This window comes from Cucumis sativus, chromosome 4, assembly GCF_000004075.3.
Source record: "Cucumis sativus cultivar 9930 chromosome 4, Cucumber_9930_V3, whole genome shotgun sequence".
In the NCBI taxonomy this organism is placed as follows: domain Eukaryota; kingdom Viridiplantae; phylum Streptophyta; class Magnoliopsida; order Cucurbitales; family Cucurbitaceae; genus Cucumis; species Cucumis sativus.
This window is the reverse complement of record NC_026658.2, coordinates 7129593-7142222: the sequence shown is the minus strand read 5'-3', so window position 1 is coordinate 7142222 and position 12630 is coordinate 7129593. Positions and strand designations below refer to the sequence as shown.

At 31.9% G+C, this 12630-nt stretch overlaps 1 protein-coding gene across 2 annotated transcripts; it reads right to left on the bottom strand.

The window, feature by feature from the left end:
* Positions 1 to 1494: 1494 nt before the first annotated feature.
* On the bottom strand, positions 1495 to 6425 carry LOC101214223 (probable protein phosphatase 2C 9). Of its 2 annotated transcripts, XM_004137115.3 has the most exons (6): positions 6075 to 6408; positions 5748 to 5932; positions 4592 to 4831; positions 4113 to 4389; positions 2147 to 2301; positions 1495 to 2069 (listed from the first exon to the last, which is right to left on the bottom strand). In XM_004137115.3, exons 2-6 carry the CDS (start codon positions 5784 to 5786, stop codon positions 1929 to 1931), a joined length of 852 nt encoding a protein of 283 aa, XP_004137163.1. In that variant the 5' UTR covers positions 5787 to 5932; positions 6075 to 6408; the 3' UTR covers positions 1495 to 1928. The 2 variants fall into 2 exon arrangements, 1 of the variants encoding a protein (XP_004137163.1); XR_004216102.1 differs by lacking the exon at positions 1495 to 2069 and having other exon boundaries at positions 2163 to 2301; positions 3985 to 4389; positions 6075 to 6425.
* Positions 6426 to 12630: the final 6205 nt, after the last annotated feature.

Below are 12630 nucleotides of genomic sequence, written 5' to 3'. Positions count from 1 at the left end.
GTAGTGTTTAATTTTAAAAATAAGGTTGGGTTTGGATTATCTATCAAAAAATATATTTTTTTAAGAATACATTATTTTAAAAACATTTTTTATAAAATAAGTTTAAAACTTAAACGTTTACATGTTTGATTTGATCCTTTTTATAAATGTTTATATGTAAAACTATGTTTGATTTGTCCTATACTAAGAATGTTTATACTTAGGACAAATTACCGTACAAACTATTAAACATATTGAACTAATTTCATAAACAAATACACATTTTGAATATTTTTAAAAAATAAAATTTGAAATTAATTCCACGTTATCTTGAAATTATTAATTTTTTAGTTACTTAAAATTATTGAAGTTTAAACTAAACATTAATTTCATTTTTTTTTTGTATTAATTTTTTTTTTTTAGACAATTCAATTTTAGAAGCACAAATATCTTGAAATATAAATACATAACAATAAAAAAATATAATGGATTCCAATAACAAAATATAAATAAGATAAATAATTTTTTAGAGACAATATAATATCAATTAGACAAAAATGTGTGAAATTCGATCACATTCTTCATTCATCTTCATTTCATGAATTGAATGATCATGTTCTTCATCGACGTTTTCATGGAGACAGAGTATATTTCGTTGAGAGAGAAATATTTGCAAATCTCAATATCTAAATGTATGTGAATACATTAAAAAAAATATTCAAAGTATTGTTTTAAAAAAAAGAATGACTAATGAAAAATAGATAGGAAAAAGAAATAGAAAAAATAGAGGAAGAAAAATAGATACTGGGAAGGAATTCCTTTTTAAACATCAAATAAACATTTGTTCTAAAAGTTGGATGACTTTAGTGCTAAATATGATAATCACTCTTAACAATATATGGTTTTAATAAATGATAGAGTTGATGTTTTATTAGAGGACGTAAAATGTCACTTTGCAATCTTGATCATCACTGTTTTGGCTTAGTGGCAGTCTACAAAAAGATTTGTTATAGCTTGTAAATATTTTTATTTATTTTGTTATTTTTAAAATGTTCGGAATCAATTTTTAAAGCTAAGGAAATTAAAATATTAATTTTAAAAATTCAGAAACTAAATATTTGATGAGATTAAAAATCTGACAAAGACAAATATATATAGATAGATATAGATATCACCTACAAAATCATCCACATTAAACACACATAAATGTGCCACATTCTCTCTCTTTACCAAATCAAATAAATGAAGCTCCGAATTTTTCTCATCTTCCACCGAACCTAAGCAAAACTGATAGTCAACCCAAGTTAGATGAGCATTAATACCTGAGTTATAGATATGTAGTTTTGAATTACTTCTCTTTTTGAAATGTAATGTTTCAATGATAATTAGAATAAAACAAATGAGTCATAAAAACATTAGATTCTCCCTCAAAGAGAAAGTTATCATAACAGAGGGAGGGAGCATCGAAATACAATTTATTTTCAATGATATAATATTTATATATATATATATATATATATCAACCAAAAAGCTTATCAATCTATTACAAATAGTTGCATATATCTCATGCAGCTGTTTCATAGAGACCTAAAGGCCAAACCTACACTTCCAAACTGTTTCACAAGTTCACAAAAAGTTAAAGAAAAATGAAGGTATACATGGATCTACAGATAAAGAAGAAAAGAAATCATGTAAAAAGATCAAACTGCACCAATTTAGAGCAAGAACATCATATTATACTACACAGATGCCTTTTTTTGTTAATCTTTCTGCAGGGAAGAACAGGGAGATTAAACATATTTTTGAAGACATATCGAAATTTATGCGGGTTTTTCTTTAGATTCTTCGTACTGGGGATGGCTCAAAGATTGTGGAGTTGAATACCATGGATTTCATAACACCCCTAATACATAAGTAATGTTGTAACAAACTTCAGCTCAACACGAGTTTTACCCTTTGAAACGAACTACGATGATTGAGATATCATCTTTGCTTTCCCTTTTCAGTGCTTCTGCTGCTAATTGCTTTGCTGCTCTATGGGGATCCTTGGTTTTTCTTGCTATATCCACGGCTTCTTGATTTGTCATCACCTGAATTTTCCATGAGAGTTTTTAGAACTGAAAACATTCAAAATGGATACTTGTTGCAGTTTATGGGTAGCAATTACCTTCCATAGACCATCACTTGCTAAGATCAGAAGCTCAGTGTCAGAGTCAACATTGGCATTCCTTATGTCAGGATCAGATCGCAAGTGTGTCTTGAGGTTCTTGTCGCCGAATGCTCGAGAAACTGCAAGCTGACCATTCACCCTTGCAACATCTCCTACCATGACAAAAAGTAATCGAATTATTATGAAGTCAGAACAATTAAAGTCATAGCAAGCTCAGACTGTATGACATCATTAACTGTTCCATACGAGTCGAAAAAATTAAGAGAATAGATGTGCCTCTTAACCTTCATGTGCAATTCACAACATATCTAGAAAGTATATACCAGCAGAGGCATAGGATATTTATAACAACATTTCAAATGGAGACTAGAAGTCCAAATGAACCAAAATTAAAAAGGAAAAAGAGAGAGAGAGAGAGCTGTGGTAGCGCTGTCTAGTGACTACAAAATAAGTCTTAAGTTTCCAAATGAAGCAAGTCCCATGTCCTGTTTCTTGTTATCAATCTTTTAAGAAAATATGCAGTTAGTAATTTCTATTGCTCTATCCCATCCTAGAAAACGTTCCTAAAATAGTAGATTTTGTTAACAAAAGCATTAGCAAAAGAAGACCTTTCAATGTTTTTAGTTACTGAACACTTCCAAAGCCACACCCTAATCTAGTTACCAAACGCACAAGTTCAATCTAGGAGACCACTCAGGATTTTCTATGACATTAGGTAAAAATGATTTCTCATTTCCTGTTTCCAGTGGTGACAATTTACATCTCGCTGCCAAAAAAGTGAAGACAAGGGCCAGTTTTCAGCCTGACACATCATATCCACTACTTAAAGAAAATCTAGGGGTCAATGTTTGCTAAGTTTCTATCTCACAGCCAACAATGTAGCTTAATAGGACATTTTGAACATTGGTTGATCATTAATCATAGAGTTCACAGAAGACTGCACACCGAAATAGAATCCAGAGGAATCAGGATAGGTATCTCATCTCCTAGAATCAAGAAGGATTATAGAAGGCAATAGTGACTTGGCATTGGCCATTTTCACCTTCAAATGCCCTCTGTCGATACAAAGTTTTTGTGGCAAGCAGGTATTCGTGCTACTGTGTCGAGGAGCTTTAAGAAAAGAGGAACAATAAGATCTTTAGAGGGCTAGAGCATCATCCTAACGATGTTTACTCCCTTGCTAGGTTCCATTTGGATATCCGTTGCAAAGGTTTTCTTTTTCTAATTACTCGTTGGGTATTGTTTTGCTTGATTGGAGGTCATTCCTTAAGGCTACTACCTCTATCTTTTGCGGGCTTTCTTTTTTGTATGTCTTTGTATTCTTTTACCATTTTTTCAATGAAAGTTTTCTTTCTCATTTTAAAAAACAAAAAAGAAGAAAAGAAAGAAGAAAGAAGAAAAAAAAGGAAGAAAAGAAAGAAGAAAGAACATGAAGAAGAGAGAGAAAATCCCCACCATTATACATGGAACAAAAATTTCATGTGCACAGTAAAATCTAATTAAAAAATACGAGAACATGGAGTGAATTTCAAAGAAATTCTAAATGTCCATCCTCTAATTTGAAAACAATGTTTGCAGTAGAAACTCTCTTTAAATAAAAACCAAAGCAACACTTAATTCGAAAGCAGTTTTAGTTTAACATTATATGCAGCAAATTTGATGTGACAAAATTCATTAGATATTTGACTACACAAAAACTGCTTTCTGAGTAGTTGACACAAAAATAAAAGTAAAGCTTCAACCTAATTTTCAAGAATTCAGAATTTAATTTATATAGACTTGAACATTTTGAAAAAAGGAAAAGTAGCATTCACGCATCGATGTGGAATTCCTACTTGATAAAAGAATCACCACAGACCAGCAGTCCATCGGGTTTGCATCGAAGAGATAAAGAAAGAAGAATGCATGTCTGCTAAGGTATGAACATTTGCATTCATGAGGATACATCAATGCATTACCAGACCTGGCATGTTAGAGACAAAGCCTCCTCTATCCTCAATACTTTCTCGCTCAGTGTTTGGCTCGTGATCAACAGACATTTGCAATTCCTGCCCTTTTCTTGAAAGGACTGCCCGTGAATCTCCAACATTAGCCACCCATAATTTCTGACCGTTAATCAAAATTGCAGTGACAGCAGTGGATCCACCTCTTCCTAAGTCAGGACTGTGTGAGAGTATTGCTTGGTCTGTCTTCTCGTAAGCCTTAAAGATAGAGCTACGAGGATTCGACCAGAATTCCTCCTGAAGCAATAGCAAGATATCATACCAAATTGTCAGCAAACACCTTCCTCATATGCAGCATTCATGAGGGATAAAAAAACATCTGAAACTTTTGAACTGATTAATGGTATTTCCAAATGAGTTTTGCCAGTAATGATAGCTGATAATTGATATAATATTGCAATCTTAACAAAACAATAATTGCACCTTGCGAAGAACTTACATCCTTCAGTATATTAGGAAATAGATGCTTCTGTAGATAGGCGGGCACGCTGTCTCCTAAATGTCCATCATATATAGCAAAAAGACCTAGCTCGCGGCCATGCACGGTAATAAATTGAGCGACATGATAATCCTCCATTGGATGATTTGCCTTGCCTTTTACTAGGCTAAACCCATACCTGGCAGGGCATATATTGCCCCTGCCCTTTCCAGAGCTACATGACGAACGCCCTCCTACAAACTAAAGACAAAGGGAATAAATCTTTCATGGTTCATAATCAATGATATCAAGATAAATGTGCCTCATAATAATTGGCAATATTGGAGAGCTACTCCTAAGTGCAGTTTGCCAGTGAAACGTTCTGATATCTTTCCACATTCAAAAGACAATACGAAAGTTCATTTCAAGTAGATACTCAAGATTACATGCCTCAAGAGAGAATAAAACAAGCAAATGAGTGTATGTCAACAATTGTTGAACACGTTAAGAAAAGGTGCATGATTGAAATCCAAGCACTGCTCCGTCAAAATATACAAACATCTTCAGGGTTTATTTTTCATTATAAAAGACAAACCCAAGGACGTTGGATTTCAAACTGTGGATATCATCATTGAGCCAAATCCCTTGTGATATATGCGTCATACGAATAACATGAAACTAGCAAAAGAGAGTCTCTGACCTGTTTTTCGGTTTACTCATCAAAATGCATAATCTTAAATGACCAAACAAAAGGCAAGTATCGCCAACTTTGAACTTCAAGAAAGAGAAGTTGACAATTCTTCCAAACATTGTTGCGTGAAGACAACCACTTTTGTTGGTCTTGCTGTATTCAAAATGAAAACTTGCATAAAAGCAAGAACATAACTAGTCTATAATCCCAACCCATGAAGTTAGTTACCATGTTGAAAAAACAAACTTAAACAAGGAGCTCCTTCTAAAGGTAACAAAATCAGTTTTATCTCATAAATCAAGAACAAGTCCAAATGATGACTGATGAGTGATCGGTAACAAAGATAATTCAGAACCATGATTTAGAACTCAACAACTCATCAGAAGCTCAGAAACAACCCCCATACAAAGTTCAACAGAAGTCAACACATATAATTATGAACTTAACATAAAACCAGCCAAAGGAGACGTAAGAAGATATTACTACCTGAGAATAGACGGAATTGAAGCAGCATAAGTTATCCATACAATTTATTCTTCCCACTTCACCTTCTTTCCCTCTTCAAGAATCATCCACCTCAATACAGGAAGAGAAAATCCAAATTTCTCTGCCAAAAAAAATAAATAATCCCCACAACAAAAGGGAAAGCAAAAACAGCAGAATCCACCAAACTGCAAATTCAGAAAAAACAATTCCGATCAACCAAACACCAAAGACCCACGATAAAAAAAACATCTCAATAACACCAAAAGTCAAGGGAATTACAAAAAACCAATACAAAGCACCAAAAGGGCAACCCAGAAATCAGCTTACCGATCCAAAAGTGGTCGAAAATTGAAGAAAACGAGAAAAGAGAACAACCCCAGAAGGTGAATTATTGAGAAAATCAGTCCTGGAAAGAGAAAACTCAGAAAGAATCACTGTATTGGGAAGAAAAGGAGCAAAAAGAAAGAAGGTTGTAATGAAGAAGGAATCGATGAAGTTTATTTTTGTGTGTAACCGTTGTTGTAGTTGAGTTGGGGTAAGTCCACGCGGTGGGAAAAGAAAGAAATCGCAAAAAAGGAAGAGGAAATGGACGCCTATTACCAAGAAGGGCAGAGCTTTCCCTTATTGACTTTGAATTCTAGTGCTCATTTCTCTCTTTCTTTCTTTCTTTTTTTTTTTTTTTCCTTTTTGCTTCTCTCTTTTTTCCACCCAATAGTTAGTTGTTTACTGACATCGTGGCCTCTTTGTTTTTTCGCTTTGCTTTTCTCTCTTTTCCTTCATCTTCATCATTGCTTTCTTTTCTATCTTCTTTTCCTTTTTCCTTTTTTTTTTTGTTTTTCCTTTTTTAAAAACTTTACTCTCATGAGATGATTCAAGAAATTCTCTTTCAGTACATTCATTTTAATCACGTCATTACCTAAAATATTATTTTACTTTTTAAATACGATATAATTAACTTCCGTTAACACTACTACAAATCTCAAACATTTTAATCTAAACATTAAAACAAGTTTTAATTATATATAAAATTTATACAAATTAGTATTTTTTTTTTTATCATTTTTTTCTTTCTAAAATTTGATCTTTTTTTTTTCTTTTACTTTCTAAAACCTTTTTTATTTGTTTATCATTGTCTTAATAATTTGTGTTGCTATTTTCTCTCTCAACTTTTCTCATTTCTTTGAATACTACATGTTTTAACCTTACAATTATATATATAATTTAGTGAAATTTTAGAATTATACACATATGATTTATAAATGAATTACATGTATGTTATACTTGTATTAGCAAGATGGTGCAAAATGTAAATAAATAGAAGAGGAGGCAAACCAAAACTACTGATTAAGGGGGAAAGATTAAAAGAAAAAGAAAAAGGTAAAAAAGGTAAAAATGGAAATAGAGAAATAATGTGTTTGGGTGGGGTGGCACGTGTGAGAGGAAAGAGGGAGGGTGGGGTCCAGAAAGATTGGGAAAGTCAGCCATTGTAATTTCTTAAATGGAAACCTCGATTTGTTCGTATTATTTTGTCTCTACCAAAAGTCTTTGCTATCACAAAATATTCAATTTCTTTTGTGTCTATCAATTTTGTCTATTTATTGGCCCTTTCCCCCTTTTGACTCCGTCAATAACTCTCTCTTTTATACACACATACACACATATCCCTTACCCCTTACACCTCACCCCTTTTCTTTTTTTTCCTCATTCTCTTTTGTTTTTCCTTCTACACATACACAAATTGTCCAAAAAAAATTTTATTTCTAATTATTTACAAAATATTCCTCTTAATTCTTTACAAAATAATCTACACAACTATTTACAAAATTCTTTAAAATATCTGTTTTTTATTTTTATTTCTAGGGGCTTGTTTTTCCCTCATACTTGAGGAAGTGGACTGAGTGGACTGTTTAGGACATGGATTAAGCAAAAGAGGGATTAGGGTTATTTTACTCTCCTTATTTTACACCCAAATATTTGTCACACTGTTTAATTCTCTTAGTCAAGTGCATCTTGGGACCACTAAATTTTTTGTTTTTTTTTTCAGGGTCAATCTCCTTGAGATTTTTCCCAGATTTTAAAAAAGTTGAAAGAAATTTTTTGATCTCTTTCGGTCGGGTGCGTCACTGAGATAGTGTGTTTTTTGTTAAACTTTTGAAATTGAGGTTAACTTTTTTCGAGCCGAATTTGTCATGACAGTCCTTGAGTTGAAAACGAAAGCATTTAGGTTAACTATTCTTGGGTCATTGTGGCTCCAGGATGCACCAACCTGAAAACAAAAGCAATTATGTCAATGATCACGGGCCAAAGTTGCTCCGAGATAGCCTCAAGCTAAAGAACATCTGCATTATGTAGTATGATACAGGCTAAGGTTGCCCCAAGATGTCCCAAGAGATACCAAAAATTTTCTTCAAAGAGCTTTTTAAATGTAGGAAGAATCTTAGGGTCGATCTTGGCTAAGATTGACCCTGTGAAAAACATAACTTTAAGTGGTCTCGAAATGCATCCGATCGAGAGAATAAAATAGTGTGTGGCAAGGAGTGGAACAATGTGTGGCAAGGATTTCAATGTAAAATAAGGGGAGTAAAATAACACTAATCCCCTTTTTGCTTAATTCATGCTCCAAACGTGGAGTGGGCTTTCCACTCCCCCACAAGTCTGTAAGACCTGTGCCTAAATAGAAGGTTTTGAAAATAAAATATTTTTGTTAAACTATCGTATAATAAAGTAAACGATCGTGCATGAAGATAAACGATCGTGTAAAAAATATAGACAATCATATAAAGGAATAAACAATAGTCTAAGAGGATTGGACGGTCATATAAGAGCTTAAACGATCATGTAGAAGGTTGAATGATCGTGTAGAAATCTAAATGATCATGTGTAAAGTTTAAAGAGGTTCTCGAGGTTATATTATTAGATAAGTGGAGTGGATTCCAGGTGTCGTAACGTGCAAATACTTAGAATTTAGTTAAATAAAAGCTGACAAGATTATAGGAGTTTAAGGAATGACTTATCCTAGAAAGGATTATTATTATAAGATTTTACAAAGAGAAAAGGTAGAGGTCGTTAAGCAAGAAGAAGATCGAAGAAGAGTTCTGAACAAAGAGGGAAACTAGTGCAGTGAGTGATTTTTCTAAATGATTATAGCTTTCAAAAGCTTTGCTTTTTTAAGTCTCATATTTCATGTGTCATGTAATGCATGTTTGTGAGGCCCTAATCCATAAGGGAGTTCTGTTGAAGAGGATCTCCATTGAGATAGACTATTTTGACCAAGCATAGAAAGAGGCATTATGCGATGAAGGATGCGATTGAAGAAATGGTGATGCAAAGAGAAGTATTTGAGTTGTTCCATTAGAGTGCATAACACGTTGAGCTTGCTGGCGAAGAAGAAGCTTACGTTTAACACGAAGAACTAGGCGATCAGGGAAGCAATGCAAGGAGAAGTATCTACGCCTAAAAGTGTGGCAATGAGGTGGATGTTCAATTGAAGTGACTAGATGACCCTTTGAGGAAAGTAAATATATGTTGCTTCCTGAGAAGAGAGTCAGACAACTAAAGAAGTTTAACTTTCAAGAAGATAAGGTTAGCATCTCAAGGAAAATGTCTAATTGAAACTAACATTTGACTTACGTGTCGAGTTTGAGTTGGTTGCATAACGCCGCAAATCGGTAAGATGACACGTATAAAGCGCGAAAGTGACCCCTGGATGGTATTGCAAATCAAGAAAATTCATCCTTTGATAGACCTCGTCCATAAAAAAAATCTAACTTAATCGGAATTTCCAGTCAACTAATATATTATCTTTGATGTTTACTGTCCATCGAGAAATAGTTTTCTTGACGTTTGTGGACCATCAACAAAACTAAGGGAACTTTACCCATAAAAAAAATCAAGAATCCACATTTTTTTTACGTTTTTTCGTATTTCTTCAACAAAATAAGAGAATTTTTCTGGACCTACATGACCATCAAGATAAACATTGTATCGAGAAAAATATTTTTCTTGGTGGTCCTTTGCTATGACTATCAAGAAATCAAAATTTGCATGCGTTAAGAAAGACCAAATTTATAGTAGTGTTATTGATGTATTTGGTACCATTTAGTTTTCTTATAGATAAATTTAGTGTTTTGGATAGACAAAATTAGAAATTTATCAATTTGCAAGATACAAAATAAATAATTGTAGAGAGTTAATCTATAAGAAAATTTTCACTTGAATTTATGTCAAAGTGAGGTTGCCTCGGTCATAGATTGGCACAACTTTCGTCAGTTTGGAGGTTTAATCTCTAACACCACAAGTTGTTGTACTAAAAAAACTTTTTTGAATTCATAATAGAAAGAACATAGGTTTACAAACCACTTTCTTAAAACTTAGGCTAAAATACAATTTTGATCTCAGGCCCATTTGATAATATTCTTGTTTCTTGTTTTTATTTCTCATTTTGTAAGAAACAAATGTGTCTGATAATCGTTCTTGTTTCTAAGTTTTAAAGAACGTTTCTCAAAATTAGACAAAATTTAGAAAATTAGGGAAAGTAGTTTCTCCTATATGTTCTCAATTTATTTGAGTTTACTTTTTTTCATTCTCATAATTATTAGTTGTCCCATTGGTTGGGAGGTATGCTTTTTACTATTTATTAATTATTCATATATGTTTGATATTTTTTTTGTTAGAATCAACACCATTTGACGTAAATTAATTGAATGAAAAATAATATTTAAATCAAAATTTAACGAAATATGATTAATAAAATATATTGTAATTTGTTATTAATTTCGTACTGAGATTTACGTATATTTGATAACGATAATGTTTTATGATTATTTGTTTATATATATTTTAATGAATTCTATACAGTTCTATGTTTTACATAATTAAATTAGATTTAAACTAAAAAAATAAGTGAAGATGTTATGAAAAATAACTTAAGAAACAAGAAAATGAATGATTATGAAACATGCTTTTGCTTTTGTTTCAATTTTTCAAGAAATAAAAAACTAAAATAGTTATCAAACATAGTCCTATTTTTCGTTCTAAAAATAGAAAAAACAAAGAACGAGAAACAAGAAACAAAAAATAGAAACGTTATCAAACAGACCTTAAACTTTCATGAAAGTAACAATGTAGTCTTTAAAATTTGGTTTGTAACGATTTAGTACCGAACTTTCAATTTTATATTATTTTAGTCTCTGAGGGAATAGAAAGAAAAAATATAGCTTGGGATTCATGATTGATTATATTGTATAAGTGGACCCAAATTGGAAAATGCCTAAATTGTAAGTCTAATAATTTAATAAATAGGTATGGTCATGGGCTCATGGGCTCATGGGTCAACTTTAACGTACAACCCTACTTTTATTTTAACACACAATTTCTTTTCACGGGAAGCTGATTCCAATGACCTGTCATTTCTTTTTTGCTTTTTTCTTTTTTTTCTTTTTCAAAATTCATAGTTTTTATGTTTGATAGTTTAGTTTTAATTCAAAACTACTTTTATTATTTCAATTTTAAAATAGAGAAATTGTTTTTAACTTTTAAAGATAAATATACCAATCTTTTTACTTTCTCCCATGATAAAATCAAATTCACTCCTTTTCTCTACAAATGTTTTAAAAAGCTATTTTAGCTAGTTGTAAACAATACTAATTTTAAAATAATTAAAACGTTTGAAAATACATTTCAAACACACTCCAAGTCTAAAACTCAATTTCTTATACCATATGCAATGTCCACGCTTAGGATTCGAAATCAAGACTTGACACCCGATGGTCCAATACTCCCTCACATTACTACTATGTCATATTTACTTGTCTCAAAGGCTTCTAAGAACAAAAGTCGTCCCCACAAATCAACAAAATCCTTTCAACATGCATGTTTTACCCTCACTAACATGCATTTTAGAAAAAATTTCAAAAGATCACCTAACATAGAATTGTTCCAAGCAAAGCACACATAACTTCGAAAGTCTTATGATTCAACCACATAAACCCTAAATACTCTCATATAAATGTAATATCGGTTCATTCATGTTTATTTCCTAAACTCGGAATGAGATAGATCTCGATGACATGAAAGTATGGTTGAGAACGACTTAAAAGTATGCACTATTTACACATATTTTAAGTGAAGTTAATTTAATCTATAAGGGTTAAAGACATATTCAGTGGCATATCCAGAAATCATTTCTAGGGGGCACTATTAACAAAAAAAAAATGGTAATAGACGAGATTTGAACTCAAGACCTCGGTGTTTTAGGGGTGGACACAGTCATTATACCAAAAACAAAAAACAGTAAAATTAATGCATTATTTAATATATATTGTAATTTAACACTTCAAAATTAATATTAAAATATAAAAATAGAGAATGTGAGGGGGACACGTGCTCTTGGCCCCTTAATAAATCCGTCCATGCATATTTTGGTAGTAACTTCGAGCCTAACAAATGTTTCCAAATATTAAATTGAAAGCCAAGTTTTTAATATTATTGTTACGAAATATTAGAGTTTAAGAAAAAAATTATAGTCAAATTTTAATATAGAAAATGGAGTAATTTAGTTTTGAGGGGGATTAGGTGAGTATGTGAAGGCGACCACTAAGACTAATAGTACTATCGATCATAAATAATAAATATTATATAAGATGAAAAGAAATTTCAAAGAAAGCGCCAATGATGAATTGAATACACATATTAAAACAAAAGTTGGGGTGTCCACACATCATATCTTCATTCATGACGATACAATTGTTTTAACACCAAACTTCTTTTTTTTTTTTTTTACCTCTAAAAACTTCACCTCTCATCCTAAACTTTAAATTTTAACCAATTTGGATTCAATTTGTGATTCTCTCCTCTTTATTCAGATTTCAATAACTTCTTTACT

Coding starts and splice junctions, on each gene's coding strand:
- LOC101214223 (XM_004137115.3), bottom strand. CDS start 5,786: ATGGATAACTTATGCTGCTTCAATTCCGTCTATTCTCAG. Junction 4,832..5,747: donor TCAATTCCGTCTATTCTCAG/GTAGTAATATCT, acceptor CTTTGTCTTTAG/TTTGTAGGAGGGCGTTCGTC. Junction 2,070..2,146: donor CAAGTGATGGTCTATGGAAG/GTAATTGCTACC, acceptor TGGAAAATTCAG/GTGATGACAAATCAAGAAGC.